Below are 23,102 nucleotides of genomic sequence, written 5' to 3' on the forward strand. Positions count from 1 at the left end.
CAACACAAAAAACACAGTAAATCTGCAGGTAAAACGCAGTGCGTTTTACCTGCAAACTTAAAAAAAAACGGTGCGGTAAAATCCGCACACAAATCCACAATGTATGCACATAGCCTAACTGCTCCGCAACCAATTGGTTAACATGGGCAGTGCGTGTACTTCCTTAGCACCTTTTGGAATATGGAGTAAATTGTCATTTCATCTGAGTCCCTCGTTATTATCTGCAGTGTATAGACTTGCCATTCCTGTGCAGTTACTCACTGAGTGTATGAGGTTACACAGGATTGGATTACAGTAGAGCGGCGTGTAATGAGTCCACTGGGCATGGAGACACTGGGGGCTCTGATTCACTTCTCAGGACTGCAGTGCTCTGCTTCATGCCGTTGTACGGAGGTTTTAGGTCCTATTTAAGCAGCAGTACACACACACACACACACACACACACACACACACACACACACACACACACACACACACACACACTTGTGTGTGCACTTGCTCCAACGCTCTGAAAACTTCCAATAAAATCAGACTTGTTTATTAAAGGGATCCTGTCACCCCCAAAATCGAAGGTGAGCTAAGCCCACCGTCATCAGGGGCTTATCTACAGCATTCTGTAGTGCTGTAGATAAGCCCCTGATGCCAGTTGGCTTGGCTCACCTTCGATTTTTGGGGTGACAGGTTCCCTTTAAGAGGCTAGTCTAAAAAAACCTACATCAGTGAAAGATACGATTGGAACGACACGATGGATTGGGGAGTGGGTGCATTACATTTTTTACACCTGATACTCCCCAGTTCTTTATCGTATGTGTCTGTACTATTGAAAAGGTTCACCTTATTAAAAAAAAAAAACATGAACTTGAAAGAGCTGTGTGGATTAAGGCAATTCTGTCAGTAGCAACATAAGTGAGCTGACTTAAGGTACCGTCACACTAAGCGACGCTGCAGCGATACCGACAACGATCCGGATCGCTGCAGCGTCGCTGTTTGGTCGCTGGAGAGCTGTCACACAGACCGCTCTCCAGCGACCAACGATGCCGGTAACCAGGGTAAACATCGGGTAACTAAGCGCAGGGCCGCGCTTAGTAACCCGATGTTTACCCTGGTTACCATCCTAAAAAGTAAAAAAACAAACGCTACATACTTACCTACCGCTGTCTGTCCTCGGCGCTCAGCTTCTCTGGTCTGGCTGTGAGCGCCGGGCAGCCGGAAAGCAGAGCGGTGACGTCACCGCTCTGCTTTCCGGCTGCCCGGCGCTCACAGCCAGTAAAGGAGGAGAGCAGAGCACAGCGCTGGAGGACAGACAGCGTTAGGTAAGTATGTAGTGTTTGTTTTTTTACTTTTAGGATGGTAACCAGGGTAAACATCGGGTTACTAAGCGCGGCCCTGCGCTTAGTTACCCGATGTTTACCCTGGTTACCAGCGAAGACATCGCTGAATCGGTGTCACACACGCCGATTCAGCGATGTCTGCGGGGAGTCCAGCGACCAAATAAAGTTCTGGACTTTCTTCCCCGACCAGCGACAGCACAGCAGGGGCCTGATCGCTGCTGCCTGTCACACTGGACGATATCGCTAGCGAGGACGCTGCAACGTCACGGATCGCTAGCGATATCGTCTAGTGTGACAGTACCTTTACTTTATTTGCTATATGCGATAAATTAGTTTGTTAGTGAACATAGAACAAGACCGAAAAAGTGATCACTTAAGCCATTTTGTTGCATTAAGAGGAACAAACATCCATCCCAAAATGTGCTTCATATTCACTGGCCTTATTATAATGTTGCCTCTAGTTGACAGCTGTTTTCTCTGGATATTTTTTTGTTTGTCCCCTAGACAATCCTGGCAGCAACTATTCTCTTAAAGCCCTTTTAGATGAGACAAAAATTCTGAAAAAAAAACGTTTCTAAGGACGCTTATTCCCGATTATCATCAGCCTGTGTAAACCTGCTGCTGGTCATCGAACTGTTAGGCTATGTGCACACGTTGCGGATTCCATTGCGGATTTTTCCGCAGCAGATTTGATAAATCCGCAGTGCAAAACCGCTGCGATTTTTACTGCGGATTTATCGCGGTTTTTAATGCGGATTCTGCTGCGGTTTTCCATCTGCAGTTTTCTATTGGAGCAGATGGAAAACCGCTGCGGATTCCGCACAAAGAATTGACATTGTACTGTAAACTCATGAGAAACTGCTGCGGATCCGCAGCTGCGGAAAATCCGCAACGTGTGCACATAGCCTAAATGTTGTTTTTTTTTTTTTTTACCCGTGCTATGGGGCAAAACAATTGTATTATTTCCCCATGCAGTTTTTGTTGGCTCCTGATCAACTTTTATAAAGACTCATTGATGGGGCTTTCTAAATGGGCCCTTATCTGAACAAGCAGACTTTGCATGGTAAACCGGAAAATGCCTGATCCATGTTTCCCCCATTGTGTGCTATGGGGGTCAGTGGAGAGGACCCCACACACGTTAAGGTATTGATGATAATTACGTGTACCAAAATCCTATTTTCCTGCTTTATGTGGTGTATAGAGGTTGTAATTACCCACATTGGGAGCCAAATCTAGATTCCTGATTTCCTTTTCAGCTTGTTCTTGGAGGTTCCTATTCCCATATGTGCATTTGTTTTGCTCGTCATGTGTAAATCTTAGTATGAGATGTGTAAGGTTTTCTTCCTGCCTGGCATTGCACATTGATGTCTTTATAGTGGGTCATGAGCTCTTCCGTTGTTTTCTGCTCCGTCCTTGCGGAGGTGCAGCGAGTGCCAGCATGCAGGGAATGTCAGGATTCCTTCAGACTGTACTTGGCAAGCTTTACATTTTTCTCCTGCGATAGGAACAGGCCCTAGGGGCAGAACTGCAAAAATCACTCGGGAATGTGATATTACTGTAGCTATTGTTTTTGTGTTGAGCTCCTCCTGGTCTGTTAACAATAATATTAGTTTGCTTGGCAGATGCCTTCATCCATATTACTACATTATTACCATTGACAATATCTGATTATTCAAACTAGTAAAACCTTATTAGGCTCTGTTCACACGTTACGTTTTTGCTGCAAATTTTTTTTCTGCAGGCGCAACCTGCAAAAAAAAGTGCAGCTTTTCCTGCGTTTTGTTATCTCTTGTTAAAGTTTAGTGCTGCCTCAAAAACCATGATGCATCATAAGACTTTTGAAACAGAAACGCAGCAAAAACTGATATCTGCGGTTTTTGTACCAATCCATTGTTTCCTATAGGGAAAAAACGCTGCAAATACGCAGAAAAAAAATGAAAGTGACATGCTGCAGTTTTTCAAATCAGCCAGGAAAATAAAACCAATGTGTGCGTGAGATTTCTGAAATCTGAGACTTTGCTGGTGTTGTAAAAAGCAGCTTAAAATTTGCATGAAAAAAGTAGAAAAAACACAATGTGTGAACATAGCCTTATGGTGCAGCATTATTACATAAATGCGTGCCAGTAGACTCCTTGATGTTATACAACACTGACTGGGCTTTGGCCTCTTAAAATAATTAATTAGGACTGCTAGTTGTTGTGAACCAAGTGATGTTGGTTTTTATTCCAATAATGGGCTCCGTTCTCTCCAGCCTTCTGTGTACCCTGACCATGGAAAGTAACAAGTCCTGTCATAGAAAAATGCGGCAGCACTCACCGATCCTGGAGTGAAGAAAGTCTTTATTTCCCTGTACTGGTAATACCACCTTTTCAATGCCCGCAAATCTCAAAACCTCTGGGTTGCCTTCATGTACGTCTCTAATATGGCTGATCAACCTCGGCACTCCTTTTCCTGAAAGCACCGATTCGAAATGCTCCCTAAACCATATATACAACTTACGTATAGTTTTCCCAATGTAATACCTGTTACAAAATATCACGTACACCACGTAGGTTGTCCTGCAAGAAATAAACGGTTTCACAGTATGCGTTATCGGACCAATATTCAACGTTCGTTCGAGAATGTGATATTGACAATACTGACACTGACCACAACGATAATTGCCCATCGGGGCTGCTTGCTCTAACCAAGTATTTGTTTGCTTAGTGATACGGTTACGGACTAACACATCCCTTATACGTGTGCTACGCCTGTTAGAAATTAACGGCCCACCCGCTGTCTTGCCTGCTAAATCCCTGTCTCTCTCCAATACGTGCCAGTGTTTTCTTATAGTAGATCTAATGGCCTGATCCATAGGGCCATACTGAAAACAAAAATTAAACCGCTGGCCCCTTGTTCTGTTCTCTTTTCCCCCATAACTGTGTGGTAAATTATTTACCCTCTCCATGGATGTTTTCAACAACGTATCTGGATAGCCCCTTCCGCGAAGCCTTTGGCACAGTTCCTCAGACTGCTGTTCATAACCTTGATGTGTATTGTTGATCCTCCGTGTTTTTTCTATGACAGGAGTTGTTACTCACCTATGTTCCATGCGAGCACCCGTGATCAGCGGTCAGTATTCCAGCTGGTTCAGCACGTATCTTGTTGTTTTTTTCTCCTTGTGCCCCAGCAGTGCTGCTCCACTGTTTTTCTTCTTTTTTTTTTGGTCCTGACCATAGAAAAACTACATTTCTTAATGGGAAATTTATGAACTCCGTGTCCTGCCTACTGGCCCTTTGAGGAAGAGAGGCTTGCTTTCAAGAGGGGGGAGGGGTTAGGTCCCCTTGTGCCCCCCAAAGAACAAGTTTTGGAATTTCTTTTGATCCTAGATCCATTTCTGCTCTTTTGGTTGGCACTCCTCTTTTTCATTAGAGATTGGTGATCTGTAGGGATGAGCGAATGGCTTCACATAACTCCTTATCCGAATAGCGGCATTGGGAACCTGGATACCTGGAGCACTCCTGATAATCAGCGAGGATAAAAGTGTTTCTAGTATAAAAATAAGAAGTTTGTCGAAAGGTTTCCATACTCCATAGATAAATGGGCCTAAAACTTGATTGGCCGATAGCGGTCTCCCAACTTTACCGTAAACATGCACACAAGGCTCACCATAGCAGGTTTGTGTTTTCAGTGTGGAGAGTGGAGTAAGCCACTACTAGAAGCCATTGGCATTTTATCTCCCACAAGAAAAACAAAGTATCAGCCTATTTACGTTCAAAGTTGCTTATCCTCTCCTTAAATATCATTTGTTGATGGTGATTTGGGAGGTCTCCATAGGTGGTCATAACGCAGTCCACGTTTGTCAGTGAATGGGGGCCTTATAAAGGTTATTCCTATCTGATAAAGGACATGTACAGTAATTAGTTTGTTGGGCACCTCTGGGCCCCCAGTGATCCTGAGAATGAACTGGGAGCTTCCTTCATTTACCTTCTACGTTTTCCTAGCATGGCGGCATTCGCCACCACCTAAAAGGCTGGATTGAAGTACCTTATACTTTCTATGCTGCAGTTCCCTGCGCAGCTGGTGGGCAGTTTTGCTGTTCAGGAAAAAAAATTGAACGGCATGCAGTGCTTAATCGGCTGCATCATGTTCAGTGGGGGACCCAGTGATCACACTCCATCAATCATAAAGTGAGGGCATGTCCATGAGATGTCATCACTTTACTGGAGAGGAATACTTTTACAAAGCCATAGGGGAACTGTGCTCATAACGTTACAGGCTCCATCAGCTACGTTCACATTTGCGTTGTTGTGTGTTGCGTTGGCGACGCAACGCAAAACGCATGCAAAAACGCATGGTTTTGTGACACATACGTCCATTTTTGGCTTGGTTTTGGACGCAAAAAAATGCTGCGTCCTCTGCGCCCTGACGCTTGCGCCAAAAAAGACGCATGCGTCACAAAACGCAAGACAACGCATGTCCATGCGCCCCCATGTTAAATATAGGGGCGCATGACGCATGCGTCGCCGTGGCTGCGCCCGACGCAACGCTAATGTGAACGTAGCCTAAGAAGGCGTCTCGCAGCTCCCCCACTTCCGCCTATTACCGTATATTTTCTTTTGAATCTGTATGACATGTCAAAAGACTAGATAGACAGTCTCCAAGCACAACCTGGTCCGCATATCCTCTTATATACGAGATCAAGTGTTGCTTTACTCTAAATCACAGTGCATGGGATGAAAGGAAATAATGTAGCCCTCTATTAAATAATCGTATAAAAAACTTATTTTAGTTAGTCATAGGTCTCCAGTCACATTCGTAGGGGCCACTGTAACATGATCCACGTAGGGGCCACTGTAACATGATCCATCAGGGACTTGTCTGCTGGAGTTCTCTGTGATCTGCATGACTCAGAAGAGGCTATTTCCGAGGATCTCTTGCAACACTGTAACCAGGCAGAAATAGCCGAAGGACATGTACTTCTGTCAGTACGTGCTCTAGGAAGTCCCGCTAAGTTGTGTAAGGAAATGAGGAGGAACGTGCTTCAAACACGCGCTTACCTGGCACTGCTTGGCACCTGGTATATAGGCTTGTGGTTTTTGTCAATGTCTCTTACTATGTTTGTTGCTGTAGTTATTAATGTGCAGTAGGTCCAGCTCACACTGGCATTTTTTTTCTTTTTGTTCGCACACCAACCATTTTATTAGATGGCTATGGCAGCACAAACCCTCAGAATTTTAACCATGAAAGGAAAAAAACCCAAAACAAATTATCAGATTGAAGAAGAATGGTTTACATGTCCTATAAGCAGATGTTGATTCAAGCCCAAATTTGCAAAAATTTTTGGCATTCATTTTTAATAAAAGTGCCACACCCCCCCCTCCTGGAACATCACACAACTTTTTTCATCTTTTGCCAAGCATTGCACAAAAACATAAATTTTCTTTTCCAACTTTTGGCACTCTCAAGACAAAAACTGGGGTACCTGCTAAATAAATGAAGGCCACTGAGTTAACGAGCCTAAAGGCCCCGTCACACATAGTGACGCTTAAGCGATCCCGACAACGATACGACCTGTCAGGGATCGTTGCTGCGTCGCTATGTGGTCGCTGGTGAGATGTCACACAGTGCGATCTCCCCAACGACGCAGCAGTGATGCAGCGACCTGTAGAACGATGCTATTTCATGATGATTCAATGGGACGTCCTGTCAACGAGGTCGTTGGTAAGGTGTCAAACACAGCGATGTGTGCTACCCAGCGGGACCTCAACGATCAAAAAATGGTCCAGGCCATTCCGACACGACCAGCGATCTCACAGCAGGGGCCTGATCGCTGCTACGTGTCACACATAGCGAGATCGCTACTGAGATCGCTGTTGCGTCACAAAACTTGTGACTCAGCAGCGATCTCGCTATGTGAGACGGGGGCTTAAGGCTACGTTCCCATGATAAGGAAGTAGCAGCGCTTTTGACGTAGCATATTTTTGTGTTCTAATCGCACAGGTAAATCCGCATTTGTTCACTGAACCATGCGGATTTACCACATCCAATATATTTCTATTGTGGAAATTTATTTTGCGGATACTAGTATCTCCACAACAGAAATTGATGTACTGCGGCTTGAAAACCCACACCGCTGGAGAGTTTACCCAGCATCAATTAGAAGCACAGGGGGCATGGGAATTCTATAATGCACTGTACAAGGCAGCGCCGGTGAGCTGCGTCCAACACGTGTCTATTCCTGATCGTGGGCACGTGTCCTTATTCCCTTTGTTTCCAGAGGCGATAAGTTGACAGTGGCTAATTGACTTCTACCCATTCAAAACCTGTGCACGACCATCCAAGCCAAGTGCGCATGGTGGATAGTATGGGGTGGGGAGTATAAATGGCGGCTAACTATTAGAAAGGTGTATGGACAGGTTTAGACTTGACTCTGAAGCTGTCAGAGGAATTTGTGAACCAAATTAAGTGTTTTTCATAGAGGAAGTGAGCTTTTCATATTCTATGTTTTCTCCTCTTGTGTCGCCCCACACCTTGAATGTATATACATTATTGCTAATGAATAATGTACAGGTCCTTCTCAAAAAATTAGCATATAGTGTTAAATTTAATTATTTACCATAATGTAATGATTACAATTAAACTTTCATATATTATAGATTCATTATCCACCAACTGAAATTTGTCAGGTCTTTTATTGTTTTAATACTGATGATTTTGGCATACAACTCCTGATAACCCAAAAAACCTGTCTCAATAAATTAGCATATCAAGAAAAGGTTCTCTAAACGACCTATTACCCTAATCTTCTGAATCAACTAATTAACTCTAAACACATGCAAAAGATACCTGAGGCTTTTATAAACTCCCTGCCTGGTTCATTACTCAAAACCCCCATCATGGGTAAGACTAGCGACCTGACAGATGTCAAGAAGGCCATCATTGATACCCTCAAGCAAGAGGGTAAGACCCAGAAAGAAATTTCTCAACAAATAGGCTGTTCCCAGAGTGCTGTATCAAGGCACCTCAATGGTAAGTCTGTTGGAAGGAAACAATGTGGCAGAAAATGCTGTACAACGAGAAGAGGAGACCGGACCCTGAGGAAGATTGTGGAGAAGGACCGATTCCAGACCTTGGGGAACCTGAGGAAGCAGTGGACTGAGTCTGGTGTGGAAACATCCAGAGCCACCGTGCACAGGCGTGTGCAGGAAATGGGCTACAGGTGCCGCATTCCCCAGGTAAAGCCACTTTTGAGCTACAGAGAAGTAGCTGTTGCTAAGTGGTCCCAAGTACTTTTTTCTGATGAAAGCAAATTTTGCATGTCATTCGGAAATCAAGGTGCCAGAGTCTGGAGGAAGACTGGGGAGAAGGAAATGCCAAAATGCCTGAAGTCCAGTGTCAAGTACCCACAGTCAGTGATGGTGTGGTGTGCCATGTCAGCTGCTGGTGTTGGTCCACTGTGTTTCATCAAGGGCAGGGTCAATGCAGCTAGCTATCAGGAGATTTTGGAGCACTTCATGCTTCCATCGGCTGAAATGCTTTATGGAGATGAAGATTTCATTTTTCAGCACGACCTGGCACCTGCTCACAGTGCCAAAACCACTGGTAAATGGTTTACTGACCATGGTATTACTGTGCTCAATTGGCCTGCCAACTCTCCTGACCTGAACCCCATAGAGAATCTGTGGGATATTGTGAAGAGAAAGTTGAGAGATGCAAGACCCAACACTCTGGATGAGCTTAAGGCCGCTATTGAAGCATCCTGGGCCTCCATAACATCTCAGCAGTGTCACAGGCTGATTGCCTCCATGCCACGCCGCATTGAAGCAGTCATTTCTGCCAAAGGATTCCCGACCAAGTATTGAGTGCATAACTGAACATTATTATTTGTTGATTTTTTTGTTTGTTATTAAAAAACACTTTTATTTGATTGGATGGGTGAAATATGCTAATTTATTGAGACAGGTTTTTTGGGTTATCAGGAGTTGTATGCCAAAATCATCAGTATTAAAACAATAAAAGACCTGACAAATTTCAGTTGGTGGATAATGAATCTATAATATATGAAAGTTTAATTGTAATCATTACATTATGGTAAATAATGAAATTTAACACTATATGCTAATTTTTTGAGAAGGACCTGTATAACCATCTTTTTTGGTAACTGTCTGAGATGATGGATAGTAGAACCTAATGCAACAGATAACTAATGATCTGCTTACATTAGCTTCTTTCCGTTCTTCACATTAACATTAAAGGCTTCTGTTGGACTATACCCTGCTTTATCCTGAGGATCAACCATCAGCGTTATGACCCTGGAGAAACCCTTTTAACGTGGACACAGAAATGTTTACATCCACAGCTCGCATTGCTTTCCAGCTGTAGTTGTGACAGACGCATTTTTTAGCTTTAACTCTGACAGTAACTCGCTTGTCATAGAACTTTGTATCGCCCCGGGCTGTAAAACGTCTGAGCACAGATTTACACAAAGACATCATCTTTGCCTTTTATGCCTGTCCTTGGACCTTCCTGGGTGTGTCCTGCTACGGATTTGTCTACTTCCCTATATCTTTCATGTGACTTGTGAGTATGTGGCCCAGAGATCGCTGATGGTCAGGAAGTCTGAAATGACTAACTATGAGAAATGCGTGACTCATGTAGAGCTGCTGCTTCTGTTTTCTGCATCTGATCACCTCTTTACTAGTGATTAGCGAATGTGTTCAGATAAGGTGTTATCTGAGCATGCTTGTGTGCTAACACTGACTTAAGCACGCTCGAATATTATGATCGAATCCCCGAGTGTTTGTTATGCAATCCCTGCATGTGTTGTGCTGTCGAACAGCCACGAAACATACCAAGGGGACTCGAACATATTGTTCTAGCATGCTGAAGACACTCTGATAACACCTTATAAGAGCACAGTCGCTCATCACTACTCTTTACTCTTCACATATGTGATTTGCAGGACTTGAATCATTCAGTGGCAACATATCTCTTCTGTTTTTGCTTTTGTTGCATACAGGTTATGCCATGAAATCTTACTATCTATCTTTTCATCCTCAGTTTGCTGGTTCTGCAACATCTGCAGAGTTTTAAAATACTTTCCCTGATGTAGTGATAGTATCTTAACAACCGATACCTATGCTACGGCAATACCCTACAAATGGGGCAAGTGACACAGCGAATCAGAAGGACTATACTACATTTCTATTTGAACGTATTTGCTAATATTATTATTACACATACTACATATTGGTATAGGATCTTAGAGAAGGAAATACCCATTTAAGCTGTGGCAATGCCCATCAGAATACTCCATGCAGGCCTCAATCACCATGTACTGGCTAGCACAAGCAGTGCCCATATTCTGCTGACAGCACCTGTAAGTAGCAGCAGGATACTCTGTGTTCTTACTGGATGGCTTCTGCTTGAAAGAGAACGATTCAAACAACCTGCCAGGAATTTTCTCATAATACAAAGTTTCTTTAAGTCATAGCTGCAATTTATATTTCTTTTATCTCTTTCTGAAAATGTTCCATTGATGGAAATGTGTTCATAAGCCTTTCTATCATTTGTGCAGAATTAATTTGCTGCTCTCTTCATATTTCTGTATGGAGTTCCTAATTTACTTCTACAGGATAGTGTTCCATGGATTTGAGTACTGTATATTGGCTGTAAATGTATTTTCTCTGCTCATTATTTGCTCTTTCTTTCTGCAGATGCATTGCTCGCTGACCTGGAGTCCACCACATCTCATATATCAAAACGACCTGTTTTTTTATCCGAGGAGACTCCATATTCCTTTCCCAGTGGTTGTCATACTTATCAAGAAATTTCTATTCCACCTGCACATGCTAGCGAGTCTCTAAATGGCACAGTTACTGACCCTCTAGATTCTTGGACCACCAGCTCCAATACGGTTTCACAGCAGCAGGTAGAGAATGAGAACTACCATAATATTTGTATTACACATATAAGATCTGTAAGTTAAAAAACAGGTTTCTGTCTACTTTCCGTTTCCAGAATCCTATGTACAATAGTTCTCTTGTGAAGGAGAGTGTGGGATCCCCTTCTGCGGGAGAAGAGGAGCATGTATACAGGTAGTGCAATCACTTTTTCCTGACAGTACTTGCTTTTTTGACATTTCCATGTCACAGCAGTTGTATCCTTTTATATAGTTTTCCCAACAAGCAGCGTTCTGCGGAGCCATCTCCGACTGTCTTGGGCTCATCTCTTGGCAGCAACTTGTCAGAGTTGGACCGACTTCTCTTAGAACTAAATGCTGTGCAGCAAGCCCCATCAAGTAGCCTTTCTGCAGGTGAGGTGCAAGGTCTGGGGGTTAGGGTTTTTTTGGTTTTTTTTTTTTCATATGTGTATTCTCCTAAAATAATTTAGATGCATCTAGATAATTTGCTTCAAGCTCAGTTTTCTTGCATGCAGATTTTATTGCATATTAAAAGCTAGTAGAAATATATACATAATAATCCACAAATATATCAAGTAACTTGGCAGTAAACCGGAGCTTTACTTTTAATTTGCCACCAGTTGCACTGTTTTACCGTGTATAGTTGGCTGCAAACGTCTGGAATTATTTTTTATTTTTTAATGAATGTGCCAATGAAAATTAACTTTTAATACTCAAATATTAAGAGCCATGCTTGAAAAACACAGATGGATACAAAATTTCACACAATGCAACAACCACAATGTAAATATAAAGGTGTACACAATGACAACTGTGTAAGTGGGGAAAAAAAGGGGGATCTCACCAATATCTTGAGACAGCCCATGGCATAGAGCTGGAGGCAGGGGAGCAGGCAGTAGTTATTCACCGAAGAGATTGTCGTGCCCATGCAAAATTTCTTGCCCTGACAAAGGCAGTACCCAAGTTTAGATCCTAAATAAATGTCCCTCCCTACGCATTTCAGCCTTGATATAGAGGCCTCATCAGACGAATTCAAAAACGGGAAATTAGGGGGGATTCAAACACAGGGCTCAGAAAACAGGTCCTTGAAAAAGCTGTGCAGTGGCACTAGGTCTTAATAGAGGCGTATTGTAATTGAATACTCCCCTGTTAAAGCCTAGTGTCACTGCACAGCTTTTTCAAGGACCTGTTTTCTGAACCCTGTGTTTGAACGTTCACCCCCCCATCCCTCACCCCTATTTTTGCATTCTCCTGATGAGGCCTCTATATCAAAGTCGAAACGTGTAGGGAGGAATATTGGGGGTCATTTATTTAGGGTCTAAACTTGGCTACTGCCCTGATTAGGGCAGGACCTTTTGCATCTGTCAGGACTGGTTCTTAGGTGGACAAAAAAATCCCTTCTCTCTCTTGCCTCCAGCTGTATTCCATGGGTTATCTCAGGATATTGGGGAGATCCTCCCATTTATTTTTTTTTTTACTTGCACAATTGTTGTCATGCGTACCTTTATGTTTACATTGTGGTTGCTGAATTGTGTGTAATTTTTTTTTATCCACCTGTGTATTTTTGGAGCCTGGCTCTTTTAATATTTAAGTATTAAAAGTTAATATTTGGTGGAACTCGCGTTGCTGTCTATATTTACCATATCAGAGATTTTGTGGTAAGCACCACCATCAGTGGTTGCGTTGGCCGTTTTTAATGACATTGAATTTCTGAAAAGATGAGTTAACGTAAGCCAGGACCTGCTATAAACTAAACCTATTGGTGCACATTACCAAAAGGCAGGGTTATTCTGGTTTACACACATTATCACCATGGTATAGGTTGTAATCGTAAGATTCACTTGAAACACTCAGATTGCTAGTGTCCCATGTTCTTTCCTGGCGGTAAAACTATGGCCTGAATGAATTTAATGGAGTGGCTAGTTGCACAGGCACCATGCCACTTCATTCAGCGTTCTATATTCAACTTCTACTAATCATTGTCTTGTTTACAGAGAATAGATCACAACAGTCCCCCATTCTGTCATTCTGGGGCTTCCAATGGTGAGGACCACACTTTTCCAACAGATATCTGATAGGTGAAAATTTACATGGATGCTGTTCACTTACTGGATTCTTTTTTGTGGCATAAATCCTCTCCTCCTTGAAGAAGGCAAATTGTGGCTCCTTTATATTTTCTATAACTTGAGGCTTTCGTATTTGTGTATCGTCAATAGTTGCAGTATAAGGTGCATAGACTTTCATGTTTTTTTTTTCTTTTTCTTGCAGATGATTTGACCCGAAGCATCTCACAGCCTGTGGCAGTCCCAGTTTCTTTAGCCATTGTTTCTGACACTCCAGGAATAAAGATTGGTCAATCCTCAAAGGAAAAACCTAAGCGAAATGGTGCACGGGGTATAGATGATGTCCGTCCAAGTGTAGAGAGCCTTCTCGATGAACTTGAAAGCTCTGTACCCACGCCAGTGTAAGTGCTGTTGTATGTTATGGAAATTGTCCAGGACTATGATATTGTCCAGGACGACATTGGCTGTTGTTAAAGACCACAGCCGTCGGAAGGGTACAGTGTGAAGAAGGAAAACCACAGCACCTTACGCTCTGCAGTGGCCATTCCTGGGTACTACAGCCCAGCTACCATTTAAGTGAGTTGAGCTGAGTTGCCGTACCCAAGACCTGCAGCTTCACTTTGTACAGAGCTGTGGTGTTCTTACTTTTTACACTGTTTACTTCTGGCAGCCGTGAACAGCTTAGTGTGGGTTCCTGTCTCCCACCCTTTTGATAGTGACATTTAATATTTTCTATTACATTGATGTTGTTCTTTAATACTAAGCGATATTACTCCATTGCAGTCCTTCAGTCACTGTGTCTCAAGGAGAAATGAGCAGCTCTCAGAGCGTCACTCCCAGCCAGCAGCAGACAAGAATCTCAGCCTCCTCTGCCACACGTGAACTGGATGAACTTATGGCTTCTCTCTCTGATTTCAAGGTAGCTAGTCCTCACTTACACTTAACTGGGGCATGGACTGCACCTTCTGCTACTGAATCATAACTATATGTTAGACTTTTTTCCTTTATAATGTTACAGGGTATATACACTAGATTCCTTGATAGGGCGTTGATCCAGGGAACTAGTCTGATTGCCGTATGTGGAGTCGGGAAGGAATTTTTTTCCCCAATGTGGAGCTTACTATTTGCCACATGGGTTTTTTTTGCCTTCCTCTGGATCAACATGTTAGGGCATGTTAGGTTAGGCTATGGGTTGAACTAGATGGACTTATAGTCTTCCTTCAACCTTAATAACTGTGTAACTATGTATGTAACTATGTAATAATGATAGTGAACTGATGCTGAAAGAGGCCATTTCACTAACTTTTTATTTTTTTTATTTTGCCTTTCTGTTATGGTGATATTAGCAATCAAAGTATTTGACACCTAATGAGTAAATTTTAAAGTCCAAATTGACATTATCTCAGTTCTCACTGTGTACTTCTTCCTCCTGTGTGCCGTTGACTAATCATAGCTCAGCACAGGTTTCTCACTTTGAGGCATATAAGGAGACAGCCTGACATTTGTGAGCTTTCATTTCCTAGCAGTCCGTGTGGTAAGAGAGGCACTACAGCTGAGGCGGCAGCAGTGTAAGAGGAGATTTGACAGAAGGGTTTGTAATGTGATAAATCTTATCTCCGCTGTACTGCCCCTTTCCCCATAGGGACTGCCAGAAGATGAAAGCTCAAAGGTGTCAGTAATGACAATCGAGTTTGCAGTTCTCACTGCAACTTTTGATAACTCTGAAGTAAGGTCAGGGTTGTCAGTCATAATATGCCTCACAGTGGGATACTTGCTGTAAGCTATTATTTGGGCGTATTCTTTTGTTTTGAATGTTGCATCCTGCTTATGATCATCATACAGGGGGAAGAAGTACAGGAAAAACTCCCTGGTAACACCCACTTGGACTTAACTCATTAGGCACCACATACTTTGCAACGGAGAGGAAAAGTAATAAAAAGTGTTTTCTTCTATTCTGCCAATATTTCATTGTATATCCAGTTAAGCATGAATTGGTGACCGATCCTCTTTAATACTTTGGATTCATGTTTCCTACACCCTTTTATAATTATACATATTTTACTTAGTTTCTAGAAAAAAGCAGCCAGTTGACTCCTGTGGCTTATAAAATTCTTATGATGTGTTAATCATTAACGAGGTGGCTATTACTCCTGGTGCTGGGCTTGCCTCCTCCATTGGTATTTCTGCCTTTTTCCTTTTATTGTGCTGGGTGCGGTTGTTAGCTATAGTCTTCTGAGGAATGCAGCAGCGGTGTGTTCAGAGCACAGAGGTCTTCACTCTTATTTTGGTTGAGACCAGAGAGTTTACAAAGATACTATCAGATTTCTGCCTAGAACATTTATGAAGCTGTATCTTTTAGTGAAGATTTCATTGGAAGCTGAAGAAGCTTGTGTAACCTTCATACATTTGTGTAAATTGCTTCCATTTAAGTGGGAAGGACTCTGGTTTTATGGTCTTGTGAAAGTCTTGTCAGCTTATTTACAAGGTTCATGGTATTGGAATCAGATGATTTTTCTCAATAAAATTTTTTTATTTTTTTTATTTTACTAATCTGCAGCTTCAGTAAGTGGCGTTTTCTTCATAAACATGATTTTACTAAATGGCAAATACACGACTGATTCTTGGGTTTGCAAGTTGAACATCTTACTGTGACTTAAACCAGCACATTCAGGTGGGACCTGTCACATTTCAGATGGGTTTTCTGACCCTGCAAAAAAGAACTCTAGTGATCTGACAGATGGGCTTCCAGGCTGAGCTGAAAGCAAAGTTCTTGGCACCTATATAGTCAAGCTTAGGTGCTCACATAAATGATGTTAATATCATGCATATGGCTGGAGTTCTCATCTACAAGTGTTTCATGCTTGTTACGTTGATTTTTTTTTTTTACCACCTATAACTAGAAATGTTAACGATACTATAAATGAGCGTATCATTTAAAGGGGATAGAAGTCTCTACCAAATTGAATGTCACCTGGACTGGCTTTGGTATAAATGGAAAATAATCGATACACACTTTAAATTGCCGCATGTGGTTACCAACACAGAAGAAGAAAGGTGCTAAATATTACTTAAAATCGCAAGATCTTTATTTTATGATTTCTTTAAAATATTGTGATTGAGATGTTTGCCACCTTTGTTTGTGTTTGTAATCACTGGGACAAAAGTCTGCAGTCATTCCATGTGACCTCTAAATTGTGACAAAGTGCTGTGTGCGCTGTCAATATTTCCTAGTATTGCCGGAGAGCATGACTACATGTATGAGATTTGCATGCTTGCAGTCACATGCCAACTAGACTCTTTTGGATTCTCTCAATAGAAGTGAATTGAGACAAGCTGGATGAGTAGCACAAGGCCACAAGTTTGTAAATCAAATACATAAGGTTATGTGACTGCTCGCTAGGATCAGCAATACAAGGAAATTGTGACAGCATGAATTAAATTAAAACATTTGCGTCAGCTTAGAGAAAATATACTTTAATGTTCATAGCTGGAGACCAGGCTAGTCTGGTGCTGCCCCTGAACGACTTTCCAGCACTGCTGTACGTGCCTGCAGATCTCCATCTTGTGTGTACATGCTGAGAGACCTGTCAATCACCTGCAGCAGCGCTAAGAGGAGCTGGCCGCGGGCCATAGCTGGAGACTAGACTGATCCGCTGATCTATTAAAGTACATTATCTCTGACATGCCAGGGTTTTACCTGACTGCAGTTGTCATACTTCCCGCAGTTGTGACAGCATGGATCAGATGACAGGTTCTCTTTAACTGCAGTAGCTCAGAACCAGTGCAACATGAAATAAAGATGCCCTATGTGGAGTTATCCTGACTACCCAGACCAACTATCTGGGTGAAAATAGGATAGTTTTATTCACAGGGGCAGACCTCATCAGAAGTTTCTGCTTTTCACATGAATACGACATGAAAATTAGTATGTTTTTTGGAGACTATATATAATCTATGTAATGGAGTCTAAATGTGGAATAATGGTTTACTTTGTTCCTCAGTGCTTGTATTTATTTGTATTTCCTATTTGGTTGAACAACAATTTTGTCTAGATAAGGGCTCATACTCGCGAGAAACTCGGATGAGTCTCGCACGGCAATACCCGGCACTCAGATCGGAGCGTGTGGCCGCTTAGCAATACATGCAGCCACACGCTCCGCTCTTCTGTACCGGCAGCAGCACCGGGTATTGCCATGCGAGACTCATCCGAGTTTCTCGCAGGCGAGTATGAGCCTTAAGATACCGTCACACATAACAATATCATTAACGATATCGTTGCTTTTTGTGACGTAGCAACGATATCGTTAACGAAATCGTTGTGTGACAGCGACCAACGATCAGGCCCCTGCTGGGAGATCGTTGGTCGCTGGGGAAAGTCCAGCACTTTATTTTGTCGCTGGATCTCCCGCTGACATCGCTGAATCGGCGTGTGTGACACCGATTCAGCGATGTCTTCACTGGTAACCAGGGTAAACATCGGGTTACTAGGCGCAGGGCCGCGCTTAGTAACCCGATATTTACCCTGGTTACCGTTGTAAATGTAAAAAAAACAAACACTACATACTTACATTCCCGTTGTCTGGTCATGTCCCCCGCCGTCAGCTTCTCGCACTGACTGGTGAGCGCCGACCAGCCGTAAAGCACAGCACAGCGGTGACGTCACCGCTGTACTTTACGGCCGGCGCTCAGTCAGTGCGGGAAGCTGAAGGCGAGGGACATGACCAGACACTGGGAATGTAAGTATGTAGTGTTTTTTTTTTTTTTTACATTTACAACGCTAACCAGGGTAAACATCGGGTTACTAAGCGCGGCCCTGTGCTTAGTAACCCGATGTTTACCCTGGTTACCCGGGGACTTCGGGATCGTTGGTCGCTGGAGAGCTGTCTGTGTGACAGCTCTCCAGCGACCAAACAGCGACGCTGCAGCGATCGACATCGTTGTCTGTATCGCTGCAGCGTCGCTTAGTGTGACGGTACCTTTAAGGCTTAGTTTACATATCGCTAAAAGCCAGGGTTGCAGATAATGTTGTAATAAACCTACACTGTGTGGGTTCACCTGTAGGCTCAAAATAAGTGTAAAAAGAAAAAACCTGTTACTGTTTGGTTAATATTAATTTTTGGAGCGACCGCTTATAACATCTCTTAATGGAACCTTATTAATTTATATTAGAACTCAGTGTAGACAGTAAACATAATGTAAATGTAGCCTAAATTTAATAAGCGTTGGTAAATTACGTTACGTATGTTTTGGAGTCCCTAATGTATATCTTTTTTGCAACTTGTGTTTCCTGGATTTTTTCCCTACTTCTAATAGACTTGTCATACTTGCGCTGAGACTATTTCTGAACGGTTCAAGAGTAACCCTATAACACCCCCAAGCTCTGTATGCAGCACCCATCTATATGCAAGACCGGAGAGTGGGTTTGATGCCGTCACACCCTGTAGTCCTGCCGTTAACCTACATATTGATGAGGATGAAAATCCTGCCTCATCAGCCCCTCTTAGAAAAGACGTTGTTCTCTCTAGTCTTGGCTTGCAGATGGATTTGGCCCCAAAAGAGGAGCCAGTGATCACCCCATTCAATGCTTACAGTCAAAGAACAGATATTTATCTACCAAGTTTTTACAAGAAACCTCAAACAAAGCTGAAGGAATTTGATGTCCATCCTGTAGAATGCTCACCGTTGTTCCATGCTGTCCAATCTGACGGTTTAATTAATGGTCATTGGACGCAAGAAGAAAACAGTTCTATATGGAAACCTTCTGATAATGTAGAGCAGAATGAAGTCAAGCTCTTATCGGAAATATCCAAGCCTCCGTGTTCATCCATTGAAAAATTAGAATTTGCTGTAACGACCGCTGAAAGGAAGCTTCTGACTGATAACAAATCTGCAGAATTTCCTGTTCAACAAGTAGACAGCAGTGCTCCAAATGGACACTTGGAACAAGAATCAACTTTTAGATTTCGTCCTGACCCAAATAAATCTGACAGTTCTTGGACGGAGGACGATCTTATATATCAAGAAGTTCCACGGATTTCTGCCTCCCGTCAGGCAAGCATGTGATGTGTGGATTTTGTCCTGTGCATGGACCAAGTGCATGTTCTGAGTTTCCCTTACTGGAGGTGCATGTGAAATATATATGCATCTTTTATGGGTCACCTGGTAGACTGTTTTTGGAAGAGGTTAATTCTAACATGCTCTGCTGTGTTTTCTAATAACAAGTTTTTCCCCTGAAGTTATGAACAGACGTGTGGTGGTATTGGAGTGTAAAGCTACGACCATGTAGTGTAGTTTGACAAGTAACAGTCTGTTGTTTGTTCAGATGAAGTCAGTGATTAAAAGAACTAAAGAATCCACGAACGTTCATCCAATGTCTCGGGACCTCTCTCCTCGGAGGAAATTTGGACCAGCTATATACAACAAGAATGTATCCCAAGACCGCCTCATTGAAGAGTTGCATGGGCGGTTTGGCATAGACAAGCAGGACATTAACAAGACTCCAGAGGATAACTGGCTTACGGAGGGTGTGATCATTACATCTCAGCCGACCAAAAATTTACGGACGTCTGAGCAGAGAATAGAGAAGGTAGTGATAGTCTGCCCAATGAGTGACCATTATGGAGGATTGGGAGGATTTGTGAATGGCATGTATTCATTGATCATTTAATACTATTATTTAGTTAATAATATCTATGTGGTTTACCACTTATAATATAACACACGTATTTGTTTTGTACATGTACAAGGTAGGTAAGCCGTGATCGTATGGAGATGCTCTGAGCATAGATATCTACTTTGTCATAATTTGCTTTATAGTTAATGGCCTCTGTGGTGTGCACACAACAAATGCTGGCTATGCCTATTGGATGTGAATCGTCCGTTTCCACGGGCTAGGCCTACCATCTAATGTGTATGGAGGCACTTGACTGTGTCCAAATGGCATGTGGGAAATATGGATCAGGCCATTGGATTTTACCAGCCCAACCCTTCTATTCTCGGTGAGATAAGCCCCCTTACTGAGTTTTCAGGCAGTGACTTGATTGACTCTTCCTATTGAGAATACATGCACGCTCAGCCTAGCCAAGCATACATGTGTAGGAGCAGGATGGGAGAGATGGCTATTGACCGAATGCTTTCTGTTGTCCGCTATCTAATGAGTATCTTTTCCATGAATTTTTTTTTCCTTTTGTATTATTCTCTTATCCTTTTTCTAAATACTAATACACTTCATTTCCATCTTAAACTGATTGTATTTTTATTTTCCTTTTCTTTCCTGTGTATCTTATTTAGATAATTATTCCTCCAGTTTCCCCACAGCTCATGAGAAAAACATTATCAATTACCACTTCTCCTTCTGGTACATTGCAGCCAACAAGACTTGTGTCTAAATCTACATCCCCCGCACTTCCACCGCCACCTCCTATTACGCCGACTTCTGCTTCTATCTCATCGGTGCTCCCCCCTCCAGCCCCTCCATTGCCCCCAATCCTACCTCCTTTGCACAACATACCTCCATCAAGTACACTTCCTCCTCAACCACCTTCCTCGTGGAAACGATATAGTGATGATTACCAGGACTTGTCTAGAGCTGCTTTACCTCAAGAAGAATTTAGGAATCCTTATCAAAACGAGCCCGTTCTGCCAATGATGGGGACGTCCGCTCCAATGAGAACACTGCCTTCTCCAAAATCTTATGTATCTGTCAGTTGTCAGACAGAAGATAATCCACTGTTTCCACCTATTCAGGCAGGGAATGAAAATGTTTCCACGGTTAGTTTGAATGCAAGACGTTTTTTTTTGTTGTCGAAGTGTGATTTGTGTAGCAGAGACCTTGGGGTCTCGTGAGTCCATGTCCTTGTTGTGTTTTGGAACTTTTTGGAATTGCACTTCAATTGTTGTGCCTTTTACACTATAAGAACAACTATAATCTTCTTGCAGATGATCTGTCCTGCTGCTCATGCTAGTGGCAAAGCTCTTACTGCACGCCCTCCTCTGAGCCGAACCTTCTCTGATAAGGCAGGTTTATTATTTGTGTGCTCGGTGTTGTCAAGAATGGTTTTAGTAGTACAGTATGGAATAAGTTTGGTTTCTGACTTTTTTTTTTTTTTTTATAGATTGGCAATATATTAAAACAGTTTTGTCACCATTTGGGGAAAGATGGTGCATGAAAGACACTGGTGTTTTTTTGTGTTTTGTTTTTGCATGCCGAGTCAGCATGTTGTGCAATGAGGTAGTTTTCAGTTTTTTACGTTTCCACTCTTTGTATTGGTCTCCAGTCACTGGTTCCTTTTTCTCCGACTTCTTCTGTGTGGCCTCCGCAAGAGGAGTGTTTCATGCCTGACACTGACTACCGCAATGTCAACTATAGGTTCCTGGCTTCCACAAACGAAACCCCTTTGGTATCTGAATTGGTCTGATACGATTAACAATGTACTCTGTCCATTGGGATGTTGTAGTATCTAACACATTGCCTCTTCCTTTTGTTTTTGATAGTTTATGGCCCAAGGCCAAGGAAAAGCAGTGAACAGCTCTCCTCCTTCCAGTGCTCCGAAGCCTGGCAGTCAGCTAGACAATATGCTGGGGAGTCTGCAGTCCGACCTAAATAAATTGGGGGTGGCCACAGTGGCTAAGGGGGTGTGTGGCGCTTGCAAGAAACCGATTGCCGGCCAGGTAAATGTCTCATTCTGGTGATGGGGGTAAAACATTTGGTTTAATGGCAGTATGTAATGATGACATTTTCTCTTGTCAGGTTGTTACGGCCATGGGAAAGACTTGGCACCCAGAGCACTTTGTGTGCACACATTGCCAAGAGGAAATTGGATCACGCAACTTCTTTGAGCGAGATGGGCAGCCATACTGTGAAAAAGATTATCACAATCTTTTCTCCCCTCGGTGTTTTTACTGTAACGGACCCATACTGGATGTGAGTGTTCTCAACTGTCTGTGGCATAGTGTCATACTTTTTTACGTTAGCTAATCTTTTTATTTCATTATTTTCAGAAAGTTGTGACTGCTTTGGACAGAACATGGCATCCAGAGCATTTCTTCTGTGCGCAATGCGGGGCATTCTTTGGACCTGAAGGTAATGCAGTCAGCGTACTTTGCATTGGGGAAAAAAAGTGATTTGTAACCAAACAAGACTGTTGCCTAGAAAGTACACATATATGTATCTTGTAAAAAGTGCTCTTTTAAATTATGTGAAGCTTAGTGGCTGTCCACTACTAGACAATCCTTTATATCAACTGCTGCGGGTAACATAATTAAGGTTGAAGGAAGACTTTAAGTCCATCTAGTTCAACCCATAGCCTAACCTAACATGCCCTAACATGTTGATCCAGAGGAAGGCAAAAAAAAAACCCATGTGGCAAAGAGTAAGCTCCACATTGGGGAAAAAATTCCATCCCGAATCCACGTATGGCAGTCAGACTAGTTCCCTGGATCAACACCCTATCAAGGAATCTAGTATATATAACCTGTAACATTATAATTTTCAAGGTTGCTGCATGAATGGGGAAAAAAAAAATCTATACTTGCCTCCTGATCTAGCTGCAGCTCTTTTTCCTCTGAGCCTTGTGTCATCCGATGGTCTCCTGACATAAACAATGATTAGCTGCAGTAGTCACTTGACATTGTCAGGAGACTAACATGAGGCTGAGTGAGGATGAGCAGCCCTGGTCCGGGAGGTACGTATAACAATTTTTTTTTTTAATGTATACTATTGAATTTAATAAGGGGTTGTTCCTATTATAGTGAACCTGTCTCATTGTACAGAACGTCTGATATGTAAACAGCATGGTAAAAAAA

At 42.6% G+C, this 23,102-nt stretch overlaps 2 protein-coding genes across 2 annotated transcripts in view; both read left to right on the forward strand.

Annotated features, from left to right (window-relative positions):
• The window catches only part of PXN (paxillin), a 59,796-nt gene that overhangs the window by 17,914 nt on the left and 18,780 nt on the right, over positions 1-23,102 (forward strand). The window contains exons 2-9 of the mRNA XM_069758342.1: positions 11,030-11,244; positions 11,334-11,410; positions 11,489-11,628; positions 13,504-13,699; positions 14,082-14,217; positions 21,792-21,968; positions 22,048-22,221; positions 22,299-22,380. Coding sequence (XP_069614443.1) covers positions 11,030-11,244; positions 11,334-11,410; positions 11,489-11,628; positions 13,504-13,699; positions 14,082-14,217; positions 21,792-21,968; positions 22,048-22,221; positions 22,299-22,380 — 1,197 coding nt within the window. The remainder of the gene's footprint in view (positions 1-11,029; positions 11,245-11,333; positions 11,411-11,488; positions 11,629-13,503; positions 13,700-14,081; positions 14,218-21,791; positions 21,969-22,047; positions 22,222-22,298; positions 22,381-23,102) is intronic.
• On the forward strand, positions 18,837-21,221 carry LOC138657505 (uncharacterized). Its single transcript, XM_069745285.1, has 3 exons — positions 18,837-19,349; positions 19,621-19,884; positions 20,589-21,221. The coding sequence occupies exons 1-3, from the start codon at positions 18,837-18,839 to the stop codon at positions 21,141-21,143; spliced, it is 1,332 nt and encodes a 443-aa protein (XP_069601386.1). The 3' UTR covers positions 21,144-21,221.

Source organism: Ranitomeya imitator, chromosome 1, assembly GCF_032444005.1.
Source record: "Ranitomeya imitator isolate aRanImi1 chromosome 1, aRanImi1.pri, whole genome shotgun sequence".
In the NCBI taxonomy this organism is placed as follows: Eukaryota; Metazoa; Chordata; class Amphibia; order Anura; family Dendrobatidae; genus Ranitomeya; species Ranitomeya imitator.

Coding starts and splice junctions, on each gene's coding strand:
- LOC138657505 (XM_069745285.1), top strand. CDS start 18,837: ATGGATTTGGCCCCAAAAGAGGAGCCAGTGATCACCCCATTCAATGCT. Junction 19,350..19,620: donor GGATTTCTGCCTCCCGTCAG/GCAAGCATGTGA, acceptor TTGTTTGTTCAG/ATGAAGTCAGTGATTAAAAG. Junction 19,885..20,588: donor CTGAGCAGAGAATAGAGAAG/GTAGTGATAGTC, acceptor TATCTTATTTAG/ATAATTATTCCTCCAGTTTC.